General features: G+C 39.8%; 1 protein-coding gene across 1 annotated transcript in view; it reads left to right on the top strand.

Moving 5' to 3' along the window:
- Positions 1-16,418: 16,418 nt before the first annotated feature.
- Positions 16,419-20,277, top strand: part of RP2 (RP2 activator of ARL3 GTPase) — a 44,179-nt gene continuing 40,320 nt past the window's right edge. Inside the window, exon 1 of the mRNA XM_060001799.1 lies at positions 16,419-16,691. Coding sequence (XP_059857782.1) covers positions 16,590-16,691 — 102 coding nt within the window. The 5' untranslated portion in view covers positions 16,419-16,589. The remainder of the gene's footprint in view (positions 16,692-20,277) is intronic.

The following is a 20,277-nucleotide window of genomic DNA, read 5'->3' as shown; positions in this document are numbered from 1 at the left end:
TTTCACCCATGGACATATCATCCAAAATGAAAATAAAAAAGGAAACACAAGCTTTAAATGATACATTAAACAAGATGGACTTAATTGATATTTATAGGACATTCCATCCAAAAACAACAGAATGCACATTTTTCTCAAGTGCTAATGGAACGTTCTTCAGGATAGATCATATCTTGGGTCACAAATCAAGCCTTGATAAATTTAAGAAAATTGAAATTGTATCAAGTAGTTTTTCTGACCACAACGCTATGAGACTAGATATCAATTACAGGAAAAGATCTCTAAACAATACAAACACATGGAGGCTAAACAATACACTACTTAATAACGAAGTGATCACTGAAGAAATCAAATGGGAAATCAAAAAATACCTAGAAACAAATGACAATGGAGACACGATGACCCAAAGCCTAGGGGATGCAGCAGAAGCAGTTCTAAGAGGGAAGTTTATAGCAATACAATCCTACCTTAAGAAACAGGAAACTTCTCGAATAAACAACCTAACCTTGCACCTAAAGCAATTAGAGGAAGAAGAACAAAAAAAACCCAAAGTTAGCAGAAGGAAAGAAATCATAAACATCCGATCAGAAATAAATGAAATGGAAATGAAGGAAACGATAGCAGAGATCAATAAAACAAAAAGCTGGTTCTTTGAGAAGATAAAATTCATAAACCATTAGCCAGACTCATCAAGAAAAAAAGGGAGAAGACGCAAATCAATAGAATTAGAAATGAAAAAGGAGAAGTAACAACTGACACTGCAAAAATACAAAAGACCATGAGAGATTACTACAAGCAACTCTATGCCAATAAAATGGACAATCTGGAAGAAATGGAAAAGTCTTAGAAATGCAAAACGTGCCAAGACTGAATCAGGAAGAAATAGAAAATATGAACAGACCAATCACAAGCACTGAAATTGAAACTGTGATTTAAAATCTTCCAACAAACAAAAGCCCAGGACCAGATGGATTCACAGGCGACTTCTATCAATTATTTAGAGAAGAGCTAACACCAATCCTTCTCAAACTCTTCCAAAATATAGCAGAGAGAGGAACACTCCCAAATTCATTCTACGAGGCCATCATCACCCTGATACCAAAACCAGACAAAGATGTCAGAAAGAAAGAAAACTACAGGCCAATATTACTGATGAACATAGATGTAAAAATCCTAAACAAAATACTAGCAAACAGAATCCAGCAGCACATTAAAAAATCATACACCATGATCAAGTGGGGTTTATTCCAGGAATGCAAGGATTCTTCAGTATACGCAAATCAATCAACGTGATACACCATATTAACAAATTGAAGGAGAAAACCATACGATCATCTCAATAGATGCAGAGAAAGCTTTTGACAAAATTCAACACCCATTTATGATAAAAACCCTGCAGAAAGTAGGCATAGAGGGAACGTTCCTCAACATAATAAAGGCCATATATGACAAACCCACAGCAAACCTCATCCTCAATGGTGAAAAACTGAAACCATTTCCACTAAGAACAGGACCAAGACAAGGTTGCCCACTCTCACCACTCTTATTCAACATAGTTTTGGAAGTTTTAGCCACAGCAATCAGAGAAGAAAAGGAAATAAAATGATTCCAAATTGGAAAAGAAGAAGTAAATCTGTCACTGTTTGCAGATGACATGATACTATACATAGAGAATCCTAAAGATGCTACCAGGAAGCTACTAGATCTAATCAATGAATTTGGTAAAGTAGCGGGATACAAAATTAATGCACAGAAATCTTTGGCATTCCTATGCACAAATGATGAAAAATCTGAAAGTGAAATCAAGAGAACACTCCCATTTATCATTGCAATAAAAAGAATAAAGTATCTAGGAATAAACCTACCTAAGGAGACAAAAGACCTGTATGCAGAAAATTATAAGACACTGATGAAAGAAATTAAAGATGATACAAATGGATGGAGAGATATACCATGTTCTTGGATTGGAAGAATCAACATTGTGAAAATGACTCTACTACCCAAAGCAATCTACAGATTCAATGCAATCCCTATCAAACTACCACCGGCATTTTTCACAGAACTAGAACAAAAAATTTCACAATTTTGTATGGAAACACAAAAGACCCCGAATAGCCAAAGCAATCTTGAGAACGAAAAACGGAGCTGGAAGAATCAGGCTCCCTGACTTCAGGCTATACTACAGAGCTACAGTAATCAAGACAGTATGGTACTGGCACAAAAACAGAAAGATAGATCAATGGAACAGGATAGAAAGCCCAGAGATAAACCCACGCACATATGATCACCTTATCTTTGATAAAAGAGGCAGGAATGTACAGTGGAGAAAGGACAGCCTCTTCAATAAGTGGTGCTGGGAAACCTGGACAGGTACATGTAAAAGTATGAGGTTAGAGCACTCCCTAACACCATACACAAAAATAAGCTCAAAATGGACTAAAGACCTAAATGTAAGGCCAGAAACTATCAAATTCTTAAGGAAAACATAGACAGAACACTCTATGACACAAATCACAGCAAAATCCGTTTTGACCTACCTCCTAGAGAAATGGATATAAAAACAAAAATAAACAAATGGAACCTATGAAACTTCTAAGGTTGTGCACAGCAAAGGAAACCATAAACAAGACCAAAAGACAACCCTCAGAATGGGAGAAAATATTTGTAAATGAAGCAACTGACAAAGGATTGATCTTCAAAATTTACAAGCAGCTCATGCAGCTCAATAACAAAAAAACAAACAACCCAATCCAAAAATGGGCAGAAGACCTAAATAGACATTTCTCCAAAGAAGATATACAGATTGCCAACAAACACACGAAAGAATGCTCAACATCATTAATCATTAGAGAAATGCAAATCAAAACTACGATGAGATATCATCTCACACCAGTCAGAATGGCCATCATCAAAAAATCTAGGAACAATAAATGCTGGAGAGGGTGTGGAGAAAAGGGAACACTCTTGCACTGCTGGTGGGAATGTGAATTGGTACAACCAGTATGGAGAACAGTATGGAGGTTCCTTAAAAAACTACAAATAGAGGGCTTCCCTGGTGGCACAGTGGTTGAGAGTCTGCCTGCGATGCAAGGGACACAGTGTCGTGCCCCAGTCCAGGAGGATCCCACATGCCACGGAGTGGCTGGGCCCGTGAGCCACGGCTGCTGAGCCTGCATGTCCAGAGCCTGTGCTCCCCAACGGGAGAGGCCACAACAGTGAGAGGCCCGCGTACCGCAAAAAAACAAAAACAAAAAAACCCCAAAACTACAAATAGAACTACCATATGACCCAGCAATCCCACTACTGGGCATATACCGTGAGAAAACCATAATTCAAAAAGAGTCATGTACCGAAATATTCATTGCAACTCTATTTACAATAGCCAGGAGATGGAAGCAACCTAGGTGTCCATCATCAGATGAATGGATAAAGAAGATGGGGCACACATGTACAATGCAATGTTACTCAGCCATAAAAAGAGACGAAATTGAGTTATTTGTAGTGAGGTGGATGGACCTAGAGTCTGTCATACAGAGTGAAGTAAGTCAGAAAGAGAAAGACAAATACCATATGCTAACACATATATATGTTATCTAAGAAAAAAAATGTCATGAAGAACCTAGGTGTAAGACGGGAATAAAGACACAGACCTTGTAGAGAATGGACTTGAGGATATGGGGAGGCGGAAGGGTAAGCTGTGACAAAGTGAGAGAGTGGCATGGACATATATACACTACCAAACGTAAGATAGATAGCTAGTGGGAAGCAGCCGCATAGCACAGGGAGATCAGCTCGGTGCTTTGTGACCACCTAGAGGGGTGGGATAGGGAGGTTGGGATGGAGGGAGACGCAAGAGCGAAGAGATATGGGAACATATGTATATGTATAACTGATTCACTTTGTTATAAAGCAGAAACTAACACACCATTGTAAAGCAATTATACTCCAATAAAGATGTTAAAGAAATATCACAGTAAAAGTATTTGTTCATAGTTTTTTTATCCCCATTTCTGGTCATTTCCTCAATTCAGATTCCTAGAAATGAAGTTATTGGATCAAAGGAACAAGACATTTTAAAAGCTCTTCTTATATATTGTCAATTTGCTTTCCAGAAAAGTGATACGTATTTGCCCCACTCCATACTCTTGACAAGCCTTTGCTAATTTAACATTGTTTTAATCTTCATATTTTCATTACTAGTGAAATTAAAATGTTTTCAGTATTTAATAATTCATTGCATTACCAAGATTGTGCCCATGTAATTGCTGCTCATGTTAATCAAATGCCACCTATATGAAAATATTAAAGAAATGCGAATGGGAATTTGGGAAAGAAAATGAGGGTGCTGTGATCCTGGGAGTTGGAAGACACACTCTGATTTGCCCCAGGTAAACTTTTTCCACATTCTCTTTTCCGCCAACACCTTGGACTTTGTATCTGGCTGGTTAGCAAGTGAAATTTGTGTCAAGCACGAGGCAAAGCCAGACCTGACAGATTCTATTGGTAAAGATATAATAACAAATCCTTTTAGATTCAGACAGTTTACTAATCACAAAGACAGCGAAAGGAGGAAGGGCAGTCAAAGGCACGGGCTCCCATGGCCCTGGAGCAGGGCAGCACTAAAATAAAAAGGGCCAAATCATTGCAACACAGATAATCGGACATCCTATTGCTGAGCAGCCCGTTCTAGACTGCCATCGATTGTTTTCATCGCTTGCATCTGTGCCCTAAGAGAGCAAGGCAGAAAGCCTCTTACCCATCAGAACCCAGGAGAGGGTAAGAAACTATGTTATCCCAAATGGAAGGATGTCCTTCTTTCTCATGGCTGAGTGATAGTCTATATATATACACACCACATCTTCTCTATCCAATCATTGATGGGCACTTAGGTTGTTTCCACAACTTGGTTGGACCTTGAGGCCATGATGCTAAGTGAGATGAGAAAGACAAATATTGTATGGTATCACCTATATGTGGAATCTAAAAAAGCTGAACTCATAAAAACAGAGAGTAAAATGGTAGTTACCAGGGGGTGAGGGTGGGAGATAGGAGACATGTTTTTTAAGGGTAAAAACTTGCAATGAGTAGTAACTAAGTCCTAGAGATCTAATGCACAGTATAGTGAATATACACAACAATATTGTATCATAATCATCATACTTGCTAAGAGACTAGAACTTAATTATTCCAACCACCAAAAAGAAATAAGTAATGTGATAGAAATGCTAATTATCACTACAATGGGAAGCGTATTATAAGGCATGTGTATCAAATTAGCATATTGATTTGATAAATTTACAGAATATTATATGTCAAATATATTTCCATAAAAAAAGAAGGAAACTATTGTATGACAGCTTCCTAGGCGATATCTCCCAGGGAAGACAGGGAGGTGAGTGGGAAAATGGCTTCAAAGCAGCACTTCACAAGCCTCCCATGCTCTTCCATGTTCCAGAAGGATCAGAGGCATTCTGTCAAGACTTAGATCCAGCTGTGGTACAAGCTTTGACTCCCTAGCCTATGTGGACACACACAAGTTACCAGGGCACCATGGCGGAGCCACTCCTTTACAGTGTGCAGGTGAGGAGTCTTGGAATTCTGTCTAGACCTTTTTTCAACTTAACAGAGTTTTGAGAAAAGTTCATTAGTTTCAAACAGGCCACTGTCTTCAATACATACAAGAAGATCAATGAAAAACTTGCACCTATCATGATTATTTTATTGCCAGGGAGATCCTAACTGTTGTGGATCAGCAGCTGCTGAAACTGCTTAAAGCTATACCCTCCTCAGATCCTTCTGTGTCTTAAAAAATTTTTTTTTATTGTAGTATAGTTGATTTAAAATGTTGTGTTAGTTTCAGATGTACAGCAAAGTGATTCATTATACATATATATAAACATATATAATCTTCTTTTACATTCCCTTCCATTATAGGTTATTATAAGATATTGAGTAGAGTTCCCTGTGCTATACAGTAGGTCCTTGTTGGTTATCTATTTTATATATAGTAGTGTGGATATGTTAATCCCAATCTCCTAATTTATCCTTCCCTCCACTTTGGTAGCCATAAGTTTGTATTCTATATCTGTGAGTCTGTTTCTGTTTTGTAAATAAGTTCATTTTGTATCATTTTTTTAGATTCAACATATAAGTCATATATGATATTTGTCTTTGCCTGGCTTACTTCACTTAGTATGATAATCTCTAGGTCCATCCGTGTTACTGCAAATAGCATTATTTCATTCTTTTTTATGTCTGAGTGATATTCCATTTCAGATTCTTTTCCCTTATACGTTATTACAAGATATTGAATATAGTTCCGTCTGCTATACAGTAGGTCCTTGTTGTTTATCTGTTTTATATATAGTAGTGTGTGTCTGTTACTCCCAAACTCCTAATTTATCTCTCGCCCCACCCTCACTATCTCCTTTGGTAACCATAAGATTGTTTTCTATGTCTGCTTCTGTGTCTTTGAGCCATAATTGACCCAGAAATCAGGTGCATGGAGCCACACCAAGATTACTGCATCATATTCGTTGGTCTCACAAAGGCCTCTGATATTCTCAGTAACATTCCTGGGTCTTAGTGTGCATTGAGGATTTAGGACTTATCTTGAAGAGGGATGGCACATATAAAGTAGCATGGCTAATGTGCTAAATGAAACATTTACATTACAAACGGAGTGAAACAGGACTTCAGAAGTTGAAATAAAATCCTTATTCGGTGTTTTTGTTTGTGTGTTTGCTTTTTGGGTTTTTTGTTTGTTTGTTTGTCTGTTTTGTTTTGTTTGCAGCCCTGTTTCTTCTGAACTAAAAGCCAGTGTTAAAATATGTTTCTTGTCCTTTGGGACACTCTTTAAACCCAGCAGGCCAGTCTAAAAGATCCCGTGACTCCTCTGTTGATAACTGTGTTCCAAACTTCTCACACAGGAAGATATTGCATTCTGATCACAAGCCTAAACAAAACCAAATCATCATTCCACGTGATTGCAGAAAGGAAACCCACACATACAGCCTGTATGACTTTGCTAGGGCTGCTGTAACAAAATACCACAGACAGGGGGCTTAAACAACAGAAATTTATTGTCTCACAGTTCTAGAGGCTGGAAGACTCAGATCAAGGTGTCTGTAGGGTTGGTTCCTTGTAAGGGAAGGATCTCTGAGGCCTCTCTTCTTGGCTTGTAGGTGGCTGTCTTCTCCCTGTGTTTCTTCACGTGGTCATCCCTCTGTGCATGTCTATGTCCAAATTTCCCCTTCTTATTAGGACACAAGTCATATTGGATTAGGGCCCACCCTAACGACCTCACTTTAACTGGATTACCTCTATAAAGACCCTATCTTCAAATAAGATCACATTCTGAGGTATTGAGGGTTAGCACTTTAACATACGAGTTTTGAGGGAATACAGTTCAACACATAACATAGCCTAAGATTTTCTTGCTTGTTCTGACGCTCAGAGCTATTGCTCAGTTTGGCTAATTTGGCAGTACACTCTTAGACTAAGATTAGAAGAACGAATCATGAAGTAACATTTTTTACAACTCTGAAACCCAAAGAAGAGAACCAACAAGTCTTCAAACTCCAGACCAAAATTCTTGAGGGGAATGTTAATGCCAAAGTGCAAATCTTATGATTTAGCTGTAGATTACTGGAAAATAGTGGCAATCGTATTGCCTAGGAGTAGTGTAAGAAACATTAAACAGAACGTGGAAACAAGCAACATAATTGCATAGCCTTTTTTTAAAATATAAATTTGTTTTATTTTTGGCTGCGTTGGGTCTTTGTTGCTGCGTGCAGGCTTTCTCTAGTTGCAGCGAACGGGGACTACTCTTCGTTGCGGTGCACAGGTTTCTCACTGCGGTGGCTTCTGTTGTTGCGGAGCACCGGCTCTAGGCCCACGGGCTTCAGTAGTTGTGGCACGTGGGCTCAATAGCTGTGGCACACAGGCTCTAGAGCGCAGGCTCACTAGTTGTGGTGCACAGTTGCTCCGTGGCATGTGGGATCTTCCCGGACCAGGGCTCGAACCCCTGTCCCCTGCATTGGGAGGCAGATCCATTTGCTTTTTTAACATCTTTATTGGAGTATAATTGCTTTACAATGGTGTGTTAGTTTCTGCTTTATAACGAAGTGAATCAGTTATACATATGTTCCCATATCTCTTCCCTCTTGCATCTCCCTCCCTCCCACCCTCCCTATCCCACCCCTCCAGGCAGTCACAAAGCACCGAGCTGATCTCCCTGTGCTATGCAGCTGCTTCCCACTAGCTATCTGTTTTACTTTTAGTAGTGTATATATGTCCATGCCACTCTCTCACTTTGTCACAGCTTACCCTTCCGCTTCCCCATATCCTCAAGTCCATTCTCTAGTATGTCTCTGTCTTTATTCCCGTCTTACCCCTAGGTTCTTCATGACGTTTTTTTTTTTCTCTTTCTTAGATTCCATATATATGTGTTAGCATACGGTATTTGTCTTTCTCTTTCTGACTTACTTCACTCTGTATGACAGACTCTAGGTCCATCCACCTCATTACAAATAACTCAGTTTCGTTTCGTTTTATGGCTGTGTAATATTCCATTGTATATATGTCCCACATCTTCTTTATCCATTCATCCGATGATGGACATTTAGGTGGCTTCCATCTCCTGGCTATTGCAAATAGAGCTGCAATGAACATTTTGGTACATGACTCTTTTTGAATTACGGTTTTCTCAGGGTATATGCCCAGTAGTGGGATTGCTGGGTCATATGGTAGTTCTATTTGTAGTTTTTAAAGGAGCCTCCATACTGTTCTCCACAGTGGCTGAACCAATTCACATTCCCACCAGCAGTGCAACAGTGTTCCCTTTTCTCCACACCCTCTCCAGCATTTATTGTTTCTAGTTTTTTTGATGATGGCCATTCTGACTGGTGTGAGATGATATCTCATTGTAGTTTTGATTTGCATTTCTCTAATGATGAATGATGTTGGGCATTCTTTCGTGTGTTTGTTGGCAATCTGTATATCTTCTTTGGAGAAATGTCTAGTTAGGTCTTCTGCCCAATTTTGGATTGGGTTGTTTGTTTTTTTGTTATTGAGCTGCATGAGCTGCTTGTAAATTTTGGAGATCAATCCTTTGTCAGTTGCTTCATTTGCAAATATTTTCTCCCATTCTGAGGGTTGTCTTTTGGTCTTGTTTATGGTTTCCTTTGCTGTGCAAAAGCTTTGAAGTTTCATTAGGTCCCATTTGCTTATTTTTGTTTTTATTTCCATTTCTCTAGGAGGGGGGTCAAAACGGATCTTGCTGTGATTTATGTCATAGAGTGTTCTGCCTATGTTTTCCTCTAAGAGTTTGATAGTTTCTGGCCTTACATTTAGGTCTTTAGTCCATTTTGAGCTTATTTTTGTGTATGGTGTTAAGGAGTGTTCTAATCTCATACTTTTACATGTACCTGTCCAGGTTTCCCAGCACCACTTATTGAAGAGGCTGTCTTTTCTCCACTGTATATTCTTGCCTCCTTTATCAAAAATAAGGTGACCATATGTGCGTGGGTTTATCTCTGGGCTTGCTATCCTGTTCCATTGATCTATCTTTCTGTTTTTGTGCCAGTACCATACTGTCTTGATTACTGTAGCTTTGTAGTATAGTCTGAAGTCAGGGAGCCTGATTCCTCCAGCTCCATTTTTTGTTCTCAAGATTGCTTTGGCTATTCAGGGTCTTTGTTTTTCCATGCAAATTGTGAAATTTTTTGTTCTAGTTCTGTGAAAAATGCCAGTGGTAGTTTGATAGGGATTGCATTGAATCTGTAGATTGCTTTGGGTAGTAGAGTCATTTTCACAATGTTGATTCTTCCAGTCCAAGAACATGGTATATCTCTCCATCTATTTGTATCATCTTTAATTTCTTTCATCAGTGTCTTATAATTTTCTGCATACAGGTCTTTTGTCTCCTTAGGTAGGTTTATTCCTAGATATTTTATTCTTTTTGTTGAAATGATAAATAGGAGTGTTTTCTTAATTTCACTTTCAGATTTTTCATCATTAGTGTATAGGAATGCCAAAGATTTCTGTGATTAATTTTGTATCCCACTACGTTACCAAAATCATTGATTAGCTCTAGTAGTTTTCTGATAGCATCTTTGGGATTCTCTGTGTATTGGCAGGCGGATTCTTAACCACTGCACCACTAGGGAAGCCCCTGCATGGCCTTTTAATGCTGTTCTATAACACTGTCTAACAAGCCTGACTAAGGTTCAGCTGACTCTCTAAGGGAATGTTACTTGCTTGACATACAATTTATTATTGATTAGTACTCAGATATTTTATAAGTCTGTGAAGTTAGAGATTAACTTGTAGAAAACTGGTCCAGTGTAGAAAACTGGTCCAGTGTGATGATTTTCTTTTCTGCTCATTAGAAAAGGTCTCAAAGCTTATGGTTTTATTGCCCCTTAGGACATTAACCAGTTTTGTATCCACGGTAGCAATCTTATTTCAACATTCCTTTTTCTTCACTAACTATATAAAGCCCCACTTCTCATATCCTCTTTGAATCAACTTGTTGACATTTTGGCTTCCTCACTAATGAGTTAAATCAATAATTTGATACTGGCTCATTGTCAGTTTGTCTAGGAATGATGTTTTTAATATTTTGAAAATTATACCTTGGTAGTACCCTTTTCAAGCAAAGGTTATCAACTAGGAGGCAGTAGGGTAAGTAACTACAAAATAGAATGTTGTCATTGTTAAAATTAAAAGTTGGACAAGAGATGTAGGAACTGAGTTTATTTCTTCCAGCAGGGAAGCATGATATGACAGGTTTGATAAGAAGTTACACTGTCTCAACAGGAAGTGTAAGTATCAGTTTTCTAAACAGTTTGAGAAAAAGAAAAATTCGCAATCATACTAATTTAAAATTAAAATACAGGCCAACGTATATATTTCAAGGTTCTAACTTATCTTTCTCTTAGGAAAGTTTTAAAAAAGAGTTTGACCAAATTTGCACTTCTGGTCGTCTGAATGTCTGGTTACCTAGTTGTCTCTGTGGATTGTTAACCAGTCAGTAAATCTGCATTAGAAATTTTGTTCTTTGCATATCTGTCTCCATTAGCTCATTTTTCATTGGTTTTCATCAGCCTGCACCTATGGGTTTCTCCGTTCCCGTTGAGGTTATTCATTATGCAACATTGCCAGGAAAATATGGTTTTCCTAGTCCTTTGTCTGTATCATGTGCCATCATGTATACATTCTGAAGCCAATTAGTATATGAAAAATATGTAGTATGTGTGAATTTAGATCCTGACTCCCCAAGAAGTAATATCCCTAATACTTTTGGACAAATGGCTTATAGTACAGCAAATGGAATGGAAACTTTTGGGCCTTCCATTTGCATGGGTCCTGTACGTACCCCAGGAGGGGCCCTAGCAATTTTGTATTCATAATTTGTATTATTTTTCTTAGAAAGGACCCAACCTAAATTGTATAAATTGCAAACCCTACAAATCCTGGATTTCTCTCTTAGAGTGAACTGTTGCTGATTAGATGCTATTCTTAGCACCACAAGAATTAGTGAATGAATGAAAGAAGTGCTAAAGAGATGTTTTCCTCCCTAATTCGTGCAGCTGGGTGTTTGTGGTGAGGAGGTGAGGTGGTGGGAATTGTACAAAACCCAGCAAAGAAGCTCTCACGGAAGATTTTATCTAGCATGAGCCCTGACTTTTCTTACTTTTGTCAGGAACCGGGGGAGAGGGGAAGGGTGAGTAGGAAAGAAATCCTACTCATAGAGGTCTCAGGGACTTTCAGGTCTGCTTAGGTGTTGGCCATCTATATGATATTAACCACTTACTCATGTAAGATGTAGGAAATGTTATTAAATATCCTTTTATTAAAACTTCTGTCTTGTGGCATCAGTTTTCTTGCCCAAATCTTTCTTATTGACTATTTTGGAATTGTATACTATACAACTGTTGATGAGTAGCAATTTTGTGAGTTGGAATCTTCTCGATGTCAGATTGAGAGCTTATTTTTTTTAATCTACATGCATAGAGGAAACTAGGAAATAAAATCTCTAACCTAGCTTGGGTGAAATGGGAAGTAGCTCTTTTATTTATAAAACCCCAAAGGTAAAAACAAATTTTATGAACTAGCACACTCTGATTAACTCTGAGGTTTTAGTTTTATCACAGTTTGTCCCTTCCCTGAAAAGTATTGAAATGAGTGTTTGGAAAATTGAAATTCCACTAGAAAAAGATTTTTTTAGTCCGGAAACTATTTTTTAAAGTAGTTTCCATTGGAACTGCTTTGCTGTAAAAGTTACTGGAATAATTTTTATTTTATGCTGCTAAAATCATTCACTTCTGAGACTCCGTTCTTGACTTTTCCACCCTCCCCATCCCTATTTGAGTTAAATGTCTGTTTCCTCTGTTGTTCCTTTTCTGTACTAAATTCCAAATATTTTTTGCTTGGCTTACATTAAGAATTTTACCAACAACAGTGAACAAGATACCCTATGCTAAGAGCAGTCAGAAAAATATACAGTCTTTATAACCTGATTACACACAATTTTTATGCTTTTAAAAATCATTAGAACTGGTTGATAAGAGGGTGAAAGAAAATCAGTAAGAACTACCTAAAAGTTAAAGTATGAGAAGAGATGTTGGTTCAAAAATCTATTAAAAGAAAAAATTTATCTGCTTGTACAATTTTTTTCAACCTCCCAATTCTCTTCTTCGGTACATATGTAATACTATTGACAGAAACTACTCCCGCTATGGTAGCCAGCCTTTGAGATGACACCTCAAAGATCTATGCCTTCCAGTATTCATGCATTTGTTTAGTTCCCTTCCTGAGGGAGTCAGGGCCAGCCCTGTGTGATCAACAGAATCCAGTGGAAGTGATGTGTGATTTCTGAAGTTACATCATAAGAGGCCTTGCAGCTTCTGCCTTGGTCTCATGGAACATTTATTCTTGGAGCCTTCAGTATGGTGTATGAAATATGACTAACTTAAGGCTACCTTGCTAGGGAGATCACATGGAGAAGCTCTGAGATTTCATGTAGAATGATTCAGCCATTTGAGTCATCCTGGCTGAGGCTTTGGATGCCGCATGAAACCAGAGTTGAGCTGTGCCCACTGAGCCCTGCTTAAATGGCAGATTCATGAGGAAAATAAATAATCGTTGTTTTAAGCCATTAAGTTTGTTATGCTGCAATGGATCATGGAAACACTCCTCTCCTCCCTTCTCCTTCACTTGCAAAGTGTTTCCCTAGGTGAGTGCAGAGTGAGCAAGCCTGTGTCAGGTCAACTCAAGAAAAGGGACTTTTCCAGCTGCTGTTGCTGGGGTACTTGGCTTATTCATGCTGTGAAGATATATGTTGTCAGGACTGTCTTCTGAGAGGTAACAATGTCACTTCCGTGGTCAAGAAAAACAGGGGACCCAGACCATGTCTGGAGCCTGTGGCCAGGTGCAAACCCACAACCCAACTTTTTAATACAGATTAATATCTATCTGTTTGGTTGATCATGAAGGGCAGCTTTCTATAGAAAAGAAGTCACAAGCGTATAAGTAGGAGGAGGAATATAAGCAGAAGGAGCGACCAATTTCTGTCTGGACTCTGCAGAGTTAGGGCTGCCAGCACATGTGCCCTTTCCAGGACCTGCTTCCCACTTGTGTTTGCAATATAGAACTCATCCTTGTGGCTGCAGCAATTAGACCAGGGGTGCACAGTTGACCAGTGGGTAACCATTCTATTGATTGGCCAGCAGTTTATCTGGTTATCTCCCTTGAGAATCTGAACTAAGATATAAAGAAATTGTAGTATGAACTTGCACAGAAAGGCCATGAGGAATCAGGGTGGGATGACTGTTCTCAGCTATGCGTATGCTTTTGGTCGGGGTGATGGTGAGATGGGATTTAACAGAAAGGGGATTTTATCGTTACTTTTGTTTAAGGGTCCCTGAAAAGATCACTGTTGGATATAGATTTTGTTTTAGGTTTAAGTCTCTCATTAATGAATACTTCAAAACTATGAGAGTTTTAGGGATTGTTTCTCTAAAATTAGTTTTGTTGTTTGTTCATTAAGAGGAACAACATCACTGTGGGACAGAGCTCCATAGGCATCAGAAGGCCTAAGCAGGTACTTCTTTACTTCTTTCTTTCAGATGAATCAGAAAGGAACAAATTTAGGAGGAGGGAGCACTGGACAGCACAGGCTCTGGATTTTTATAGAACCTGTCTAACCACTCTCATTGTGACCACAGGTTAGTCCCTTCACCGCTGTGGACCTCTGTTTCCTCCACTGTACTATGCAGCAACGGATCGAAATTTTAACCTTCTATGAATATAAAACATCTAAGGGTCTCATCCAAAACATCCTCACACAGACTTTTTTTTTTACATCTTTATTGGAGTATAATTGCTTTACAATGGTGTGTTAGTTTCTGCTTTATAAGAAAGTGAATCAGTTATACATATACATATGTTCCCATATCTCTTCCCTCTTGCGTCTCCCTCCCTCCCACCCTCCCTATCCCCCCCTCTCCAGGCGGTCACAAAGCACTGAGCTGATCTCCCTGTGCTACGAGGCTGCTTCCCACTAGCTATCTACCTTACGTTTGGTAGTGTATATATGTCCATGCGTCTCTCTCGCTTTGTCACAGCTTACCCTTCCCCCTCCCCATATCCTCAAGTCCATTCTCTAGTAGGTCTGTGTCTTTATTCCTGTCTTCCCCTAGGTTCTTCATGACATTTTTTTTCTTAAATTCCATATATATGTGTTAGCATACGGTGTTTGTCTTTCTTTTTCTGACTTACTTCACTCCATGACAGACTCTAGGTCCATCCACCTCATTACAAATAGCTCAATTTCATTTCTTTTTATGGCTGAGTAATATTCCATTGTATATATGTGCCACATCTTCTTTATCCATTCATCCGATGATGGACACTTAGGTTGTTTCCATCTCCGGGCTATTGTAAATAGAGCTGCAGTGAACATTTTGGTACATGACTCTTTTTGAATTATGGTTTTCTCAGGGTATATGCCCAGTAGTGGGATTGCTGGGTCATATAGTAGTTCTATTTGTAGTTTTTTAAGGAACCTCCATACTGTTCTCCATAGGCTCACATAAACTTTTCATCTCACTCTGAGGAAGAAAAAGTGTGCACTGGGTGAAGACTCTGTTGCCTAAGATCTGGAACTTAAATTTACAGTAATTTCTAATACTTGAGCACATGCACTTTTCTTCCTGATTGTGCAATAAAAGGCAGGAAGTGAAAAAGGGAACATTCTTAATGCTCAAGTTAACTCAGAGGCTCATTTAGGACATACACTAGATGTGAATAAGTGTGGGAAAGCAGAAAGATAACCAAATTTGAGCCTAAACTAATCTGCATTTGATGTCTGACCAAATACCAAAATACTGTGCTCAGAGAATTAAACCAACAAGTTACCTTTTCTATTACACAAGCAATACATGTGTATTGCAGTAACATTCAACCCAAGTATAGCAAATGCTGATATTTTAAAAAATATCTTCAGACAAACCCTATACCATTTGCTGAGAACAGATCTGATAGTTTATATGGCAACGCTTGTGTCCTCCACCAGGCTATAAACTCCATGAGGAGAACCCCTTTACCATTACTCTTTCCCCCACCCCACCACCTCTGCCCCACTTTAGTCACTTTCTTTGGGAAAGAATAGAGAAAGGTTGTAAATGTTTCCTTCACTAGTGTGCAAGCATTCATTCGACAAACGTTTTATTGAGCAACTAGTGTGAAGTTGAGCAAGGCTTGGGGGATTAAATAAAAGAAAAAGACAGGGCTTTTGGTCTCAAGAAATTCACAGTTCCAATAAGGAGACGATACAAAAACAATTATTTTTCTAAGTTCTTGTTCAATTTTAGAGTCATTCGTGGAAATTCTAAGAAAGCACATAAGAGAGGGCAAGGAGGGTCGGGAAGGTCTTTGGGGAAATTTCCCGAGGAGGTAACACTGGCCAGACGTGGGGTCGGGGAATGGGTGACGAAGAGTGAGGCATGCGAATTTCATGGCCCTTCCTGCGTCAGCAGGAATTCCTGTTCCCTCCCAATTGCACCACAAAACTTAAGTCTAATGTTCAACTACGGAGCTTGGAAACTGAGAACCTAGGGCAAAACGACCTGTCTGCCGAGGTTGCACTCCCTGCAGCGGGACAGCCCCGCTGAGTCCTAGGAGGGGCGGGGCAGGGTTGGGGGTGGTGGTGGCGGTGAGTGCATCTGGGCCGACCGGGCCCGCCCCTGGGGGCTGGCGCAGGAGCCGGGCGTGGATTGGCTGTGTGCGTAAGTCGGCCTCTCTTCATAGGCCGCGCAGGGCTGCTCGCGGGACTTGGATTGGCTCCCAGGGCGCTGAGCGGTCATTGGCTGCGGTGGGTCGTCAAGGCGACTGAGAGGAAAAAGAGAAGGGGTTTTGGGCCTGGCCGGCGAACCGAGGCTGCGGGCGGTTTGCCGGTTCCGCGGGGCGGTGTCCGGAGTGCTGCGGGACCCGGGACCCCGGGGTTCACGCCACAACTCCAGGAGGTGCCTGAGCCAGCGCGCCGGCGAGGAGTAGTGGCTAGTGGGACCCCGCGGGCCGGGACCATGGGCTGCTTCTTCTCCAAGACGCGGAAGGCTGAGAAGGAGTCGCAGCCGGAGGGCGAGGAGGAGCGGCCGAAGCAGTACAGCTGGGACCAGCGCGAGAAGGTAACCAACGTCACGTAGTGGCTGGTCTCAGCCTTCCCGAGCCCGCTCGGCAAGGGTCCCCAGCGGCCGGGCAGCGCTGAGGGGGCGGACCCAGCAGCTAACGCTCTTGCGCGCTCGCTCTCTCCCGCGAGTAGTTGAAGTCGGAGTGAATGACTTTTGGGGGAGCAGTGAAATTCAGCGTCAGAGAGGGCTCCACGGAGGGCGGTGCGGCGCTGGAAGGGGCCCTAGAGCTCATTGTCCAGGCAGATGGACACTTCGGGCTTTCCCTTCTCTGTGCACCCTGCCCTCCGGTCCAAGGATGGACTCCAGGGAAGGAAGGAGAACCCGAAATGCCCCAAATCTCACATCTCGTTTCACTCGCAGCTCCGAGCGGGGTTTTGTCCAGTCCTCGAGTTACACATGGAACTGATCTCATCTCTTTCGCGGCTTGTGTTCTTTCTGTGGTTGTTTTCTCTTTTGTCTGCCCTAGCCAGTAAATCTCTTTGGTGCCTCCTGATATATTCCACTGCTGAATTTTCTCAATGACGAAGTGGACCGTTTGACCTACAGCTTTGTATGACCTCCTCTTCCACTTACCCGAAAGGAATAATGAAAATGGAATCAGCCTTGGAATGTGTGTTAAGACCGTAAGATGAAAATAACCAGCATAAGCCAGGCAATATTTTACTGTTGCTTTCATGAATGAAAATGCCCTTAGTTTTACTTTTCTATATAGCCAGAAACGAAAAAGCTTTGAACACGTCCACTAGTCTTACACAAAGCGCACTTAGTCATAAATTTCATAATGCTTCCTCTTTCTACATAGTTCTCCATTTGTGTTTAGTAAAATACTTTGATCCATCAATTATTTTTCTCATCCAAAAGAAAATAAAGACTTTTAAATGAGTGTTATGAACAGTTAACTCCTTGCTTAATAAACATATCTGTATCCATGACTACTTTATAGTAAATGTCTTACTAATGTTTTGATTTCATAGACCATCCTACATGATTTCCAGTCCCCAGCAGAATGTATTCACATAAACTTGGTTCTCCAAGTGTCAGATTTTAAAAATTGGACGCTTTTTACAGACTCCTCAGCCCCATCTTTCTGCCCCTGTTTCACAGGGTTGCATGATCTGTTTATTAATTCTCTTTTATCCATACTTGATAGAAGCATTTTATAATGTAACAGTGGAAAATACTATATTTTCTGTCTGAAAACAACCCCTTTAAAAATTCTCCTGGACTATTAGAGAAAGAATTACCAGCTTACATTTTGAGACAGTGGAGATACCACATTTCCCAACATTGCTTTTTCTTTTGGGAATTTTTTCTTTTTCTTCTGGAATTACTAAGAATTCACTCTAGGGTACCTCTAATTTATGATAGCCTGCTAAATTTTATGTGATTTTAAAGATTTTTTTCTAGCTCCTTACCTCTCATGAGGTCAGTATGGGTAGTGTGCAAATGTTCTGTATTAGTCCAGTGATACTTTTACTGAGTTTAGCATGGTCTTGCTTGCTCCTAGAAGATTTTAATTGTACCTTAAAAAGAATGGGATGCAAATGCAGCCCAGAGAACATAAATGAGATACGTTGGATGTATATTAACAGAATGGTTTGTATTAAAAGTTTAGGTCTCTAATGTGATCATGGACTATAACATAAACAATTTTAAAGTTATATCAGACAATTACCATTCAACTTGTAAGACTTAGCTGTAAAAAAGAAAGTACAAAAAGAAAAAGAAAAGTGCATTGCCTGAAAAGTTTCCTTGCAACTTGGAAAAGTGGTGTTTAGATTTTTCCTTAGGTTGTGTCATCAGAGTATCTTTATTGAGAGGCACCCTCTGGGTTTTGGGTTTTGACTTGTGTAATTGGGTCAGTCTTAGGGGACTGAAGCTAGAAGAAATTGTCTCAATTAGAAAGAATGTTTGGGGACTCAGTGTTGTCATGACAACTGGTATACTGTAATCAACAGTGTAAGAAGCTCATTTTCTATTGCTGACTTGGAAAAAAAAGCTTATTGTACAATTACTACATTGCCATGATGAGAAATATTTTTGGATTGTAAGATCTGTGTTTAAATCATTTGGAAGGAAATGCTTTTATCCTTGTTATCTGTATGCTGCCTCCCATAACTAAGCAAATTATTCAATATATATGTTCTCAAACACCAAGGAAAACTCAAAATTATAAGAATTATTTTCCCTGCCCTTGAAGAGCTGACTGGCTTTTTTGAGTTAAAACAGGAAATATTTAAGTATCACGGGAAGATGAGTAGTATAGAAAAGTAGCTTTCATCTTCTAGTTATTCATACCAATACTCTTTCTAGACAATAGAAATGATGGCATAGGTATGAAAATTGTGATTTTGAGTATGGACAACACATCTGTGTCCATTCAGGTTCCTCAGTTATAAAATCAAACCTGGTAAAAATTTCTCTACTGTTTAATAAGGTAAAGGCCTGTCCTGAGGGTTAGACAGTACTGGTCACCTCTGAGGATAGAACTTGGGCCAGAGATTGGGCAGGACAGAACCAGTCTTAGTATAAGGCAGATCATAATTCCCAGAGTTGTTCTTCAGTGGAAAGGGTGGCTTTGTGAAGAACTGATCTCCATGTTGGTCAAAACATTCAGGCAGAGGTAGGATGGAGACCTACTAGGAAGAAGTGTCTGCATTGAGTAGGGGGCTAGATGCTGTTTTTAGCCTTTTAAGTACGTGAGGTATTCTAGTTATCCATTGTTGCATACCAAACCACCCCAAAACTTAATGGCATAGAATAATGGCAAGTACTTATTTTGCTCACAACTCTGCAATTTGTGTAGGGCTTAGCTAGGTTGGCTCTTTGCTTTATCTGGCATCAGCTGCAGCAGCTTGACTGGGGGTTGGAGGATCTGCTTTCAATATGACTTAATCACAGAGCTGGCTGGCAAGTTGATGCTGGCTTTTGGCTGGAAGCTCAGCTGGGGCTAAGGGCCAGAGGCCTCTTCCTGTAGCCTGGGCTTCCCCACAGCGTGATGGCTGGGTTCCCAGGGCAAGTGTCCTAAGAGAGACTGGCAGAAGCTGCATGGCTTTTTCTAACTAGCCTCTTAAGTGATGTAGCATTACTTCTGCTATATTTTGTTGGTTGAGGCAATCACAGATGTCCACCTGTGTCCAAGGGGAGGGGACCTCTTGATGGGAGAAGTGTCAAACTTGTCGACATGTTTTAAATCCTTTACATAAAGTTGTTGCTGCTTAAAGGAAGTAACTAGTTCTTTGTTTATTCATTTTAAAATAGCTTTATTGAGATAAATTCATATGCCATACAGTTTACTAATTTAAAGTGTACAATTCAATAGTTTCAGCAAGTCCACAGGGTTATGTTACTATCACTATGATCTAATTTTAGAACTTTTTTATCCCTCACAAAAGAAACCCAGATCCATAAGTAGTTACTCCTCACTCCTCCTAGCCCCTAGAAACTACAGTTTTACTTTCTATCTCTATAGATTTGCTTATTTAGGACATTTATCAGTGGAATCATACAATATGTGGTCTTTTGTTACTTTCACTTAGTGTGTTTTTGAGATTCATTCATATTATAGCATATATCAGTAGTT

This window comes from Delphinus delphis, chromosome X, assembly GCF_949987515.2.
Source record: "Delphinus delphis chromosome X, mDelDel1.2, whole genome shotgun sequence".
Lineage (NCBI taxonomy): Eukaryota > Metazoa > Chordata > Mammalia > Artiodactyla > Delphinidae > Delphinus > Delphinus delphis.
The sequence above is the reverse complement of the archived record's forward strand: the minus strand, read 5'-3'. Positions and strand labels throughout refer to the sequence as shown.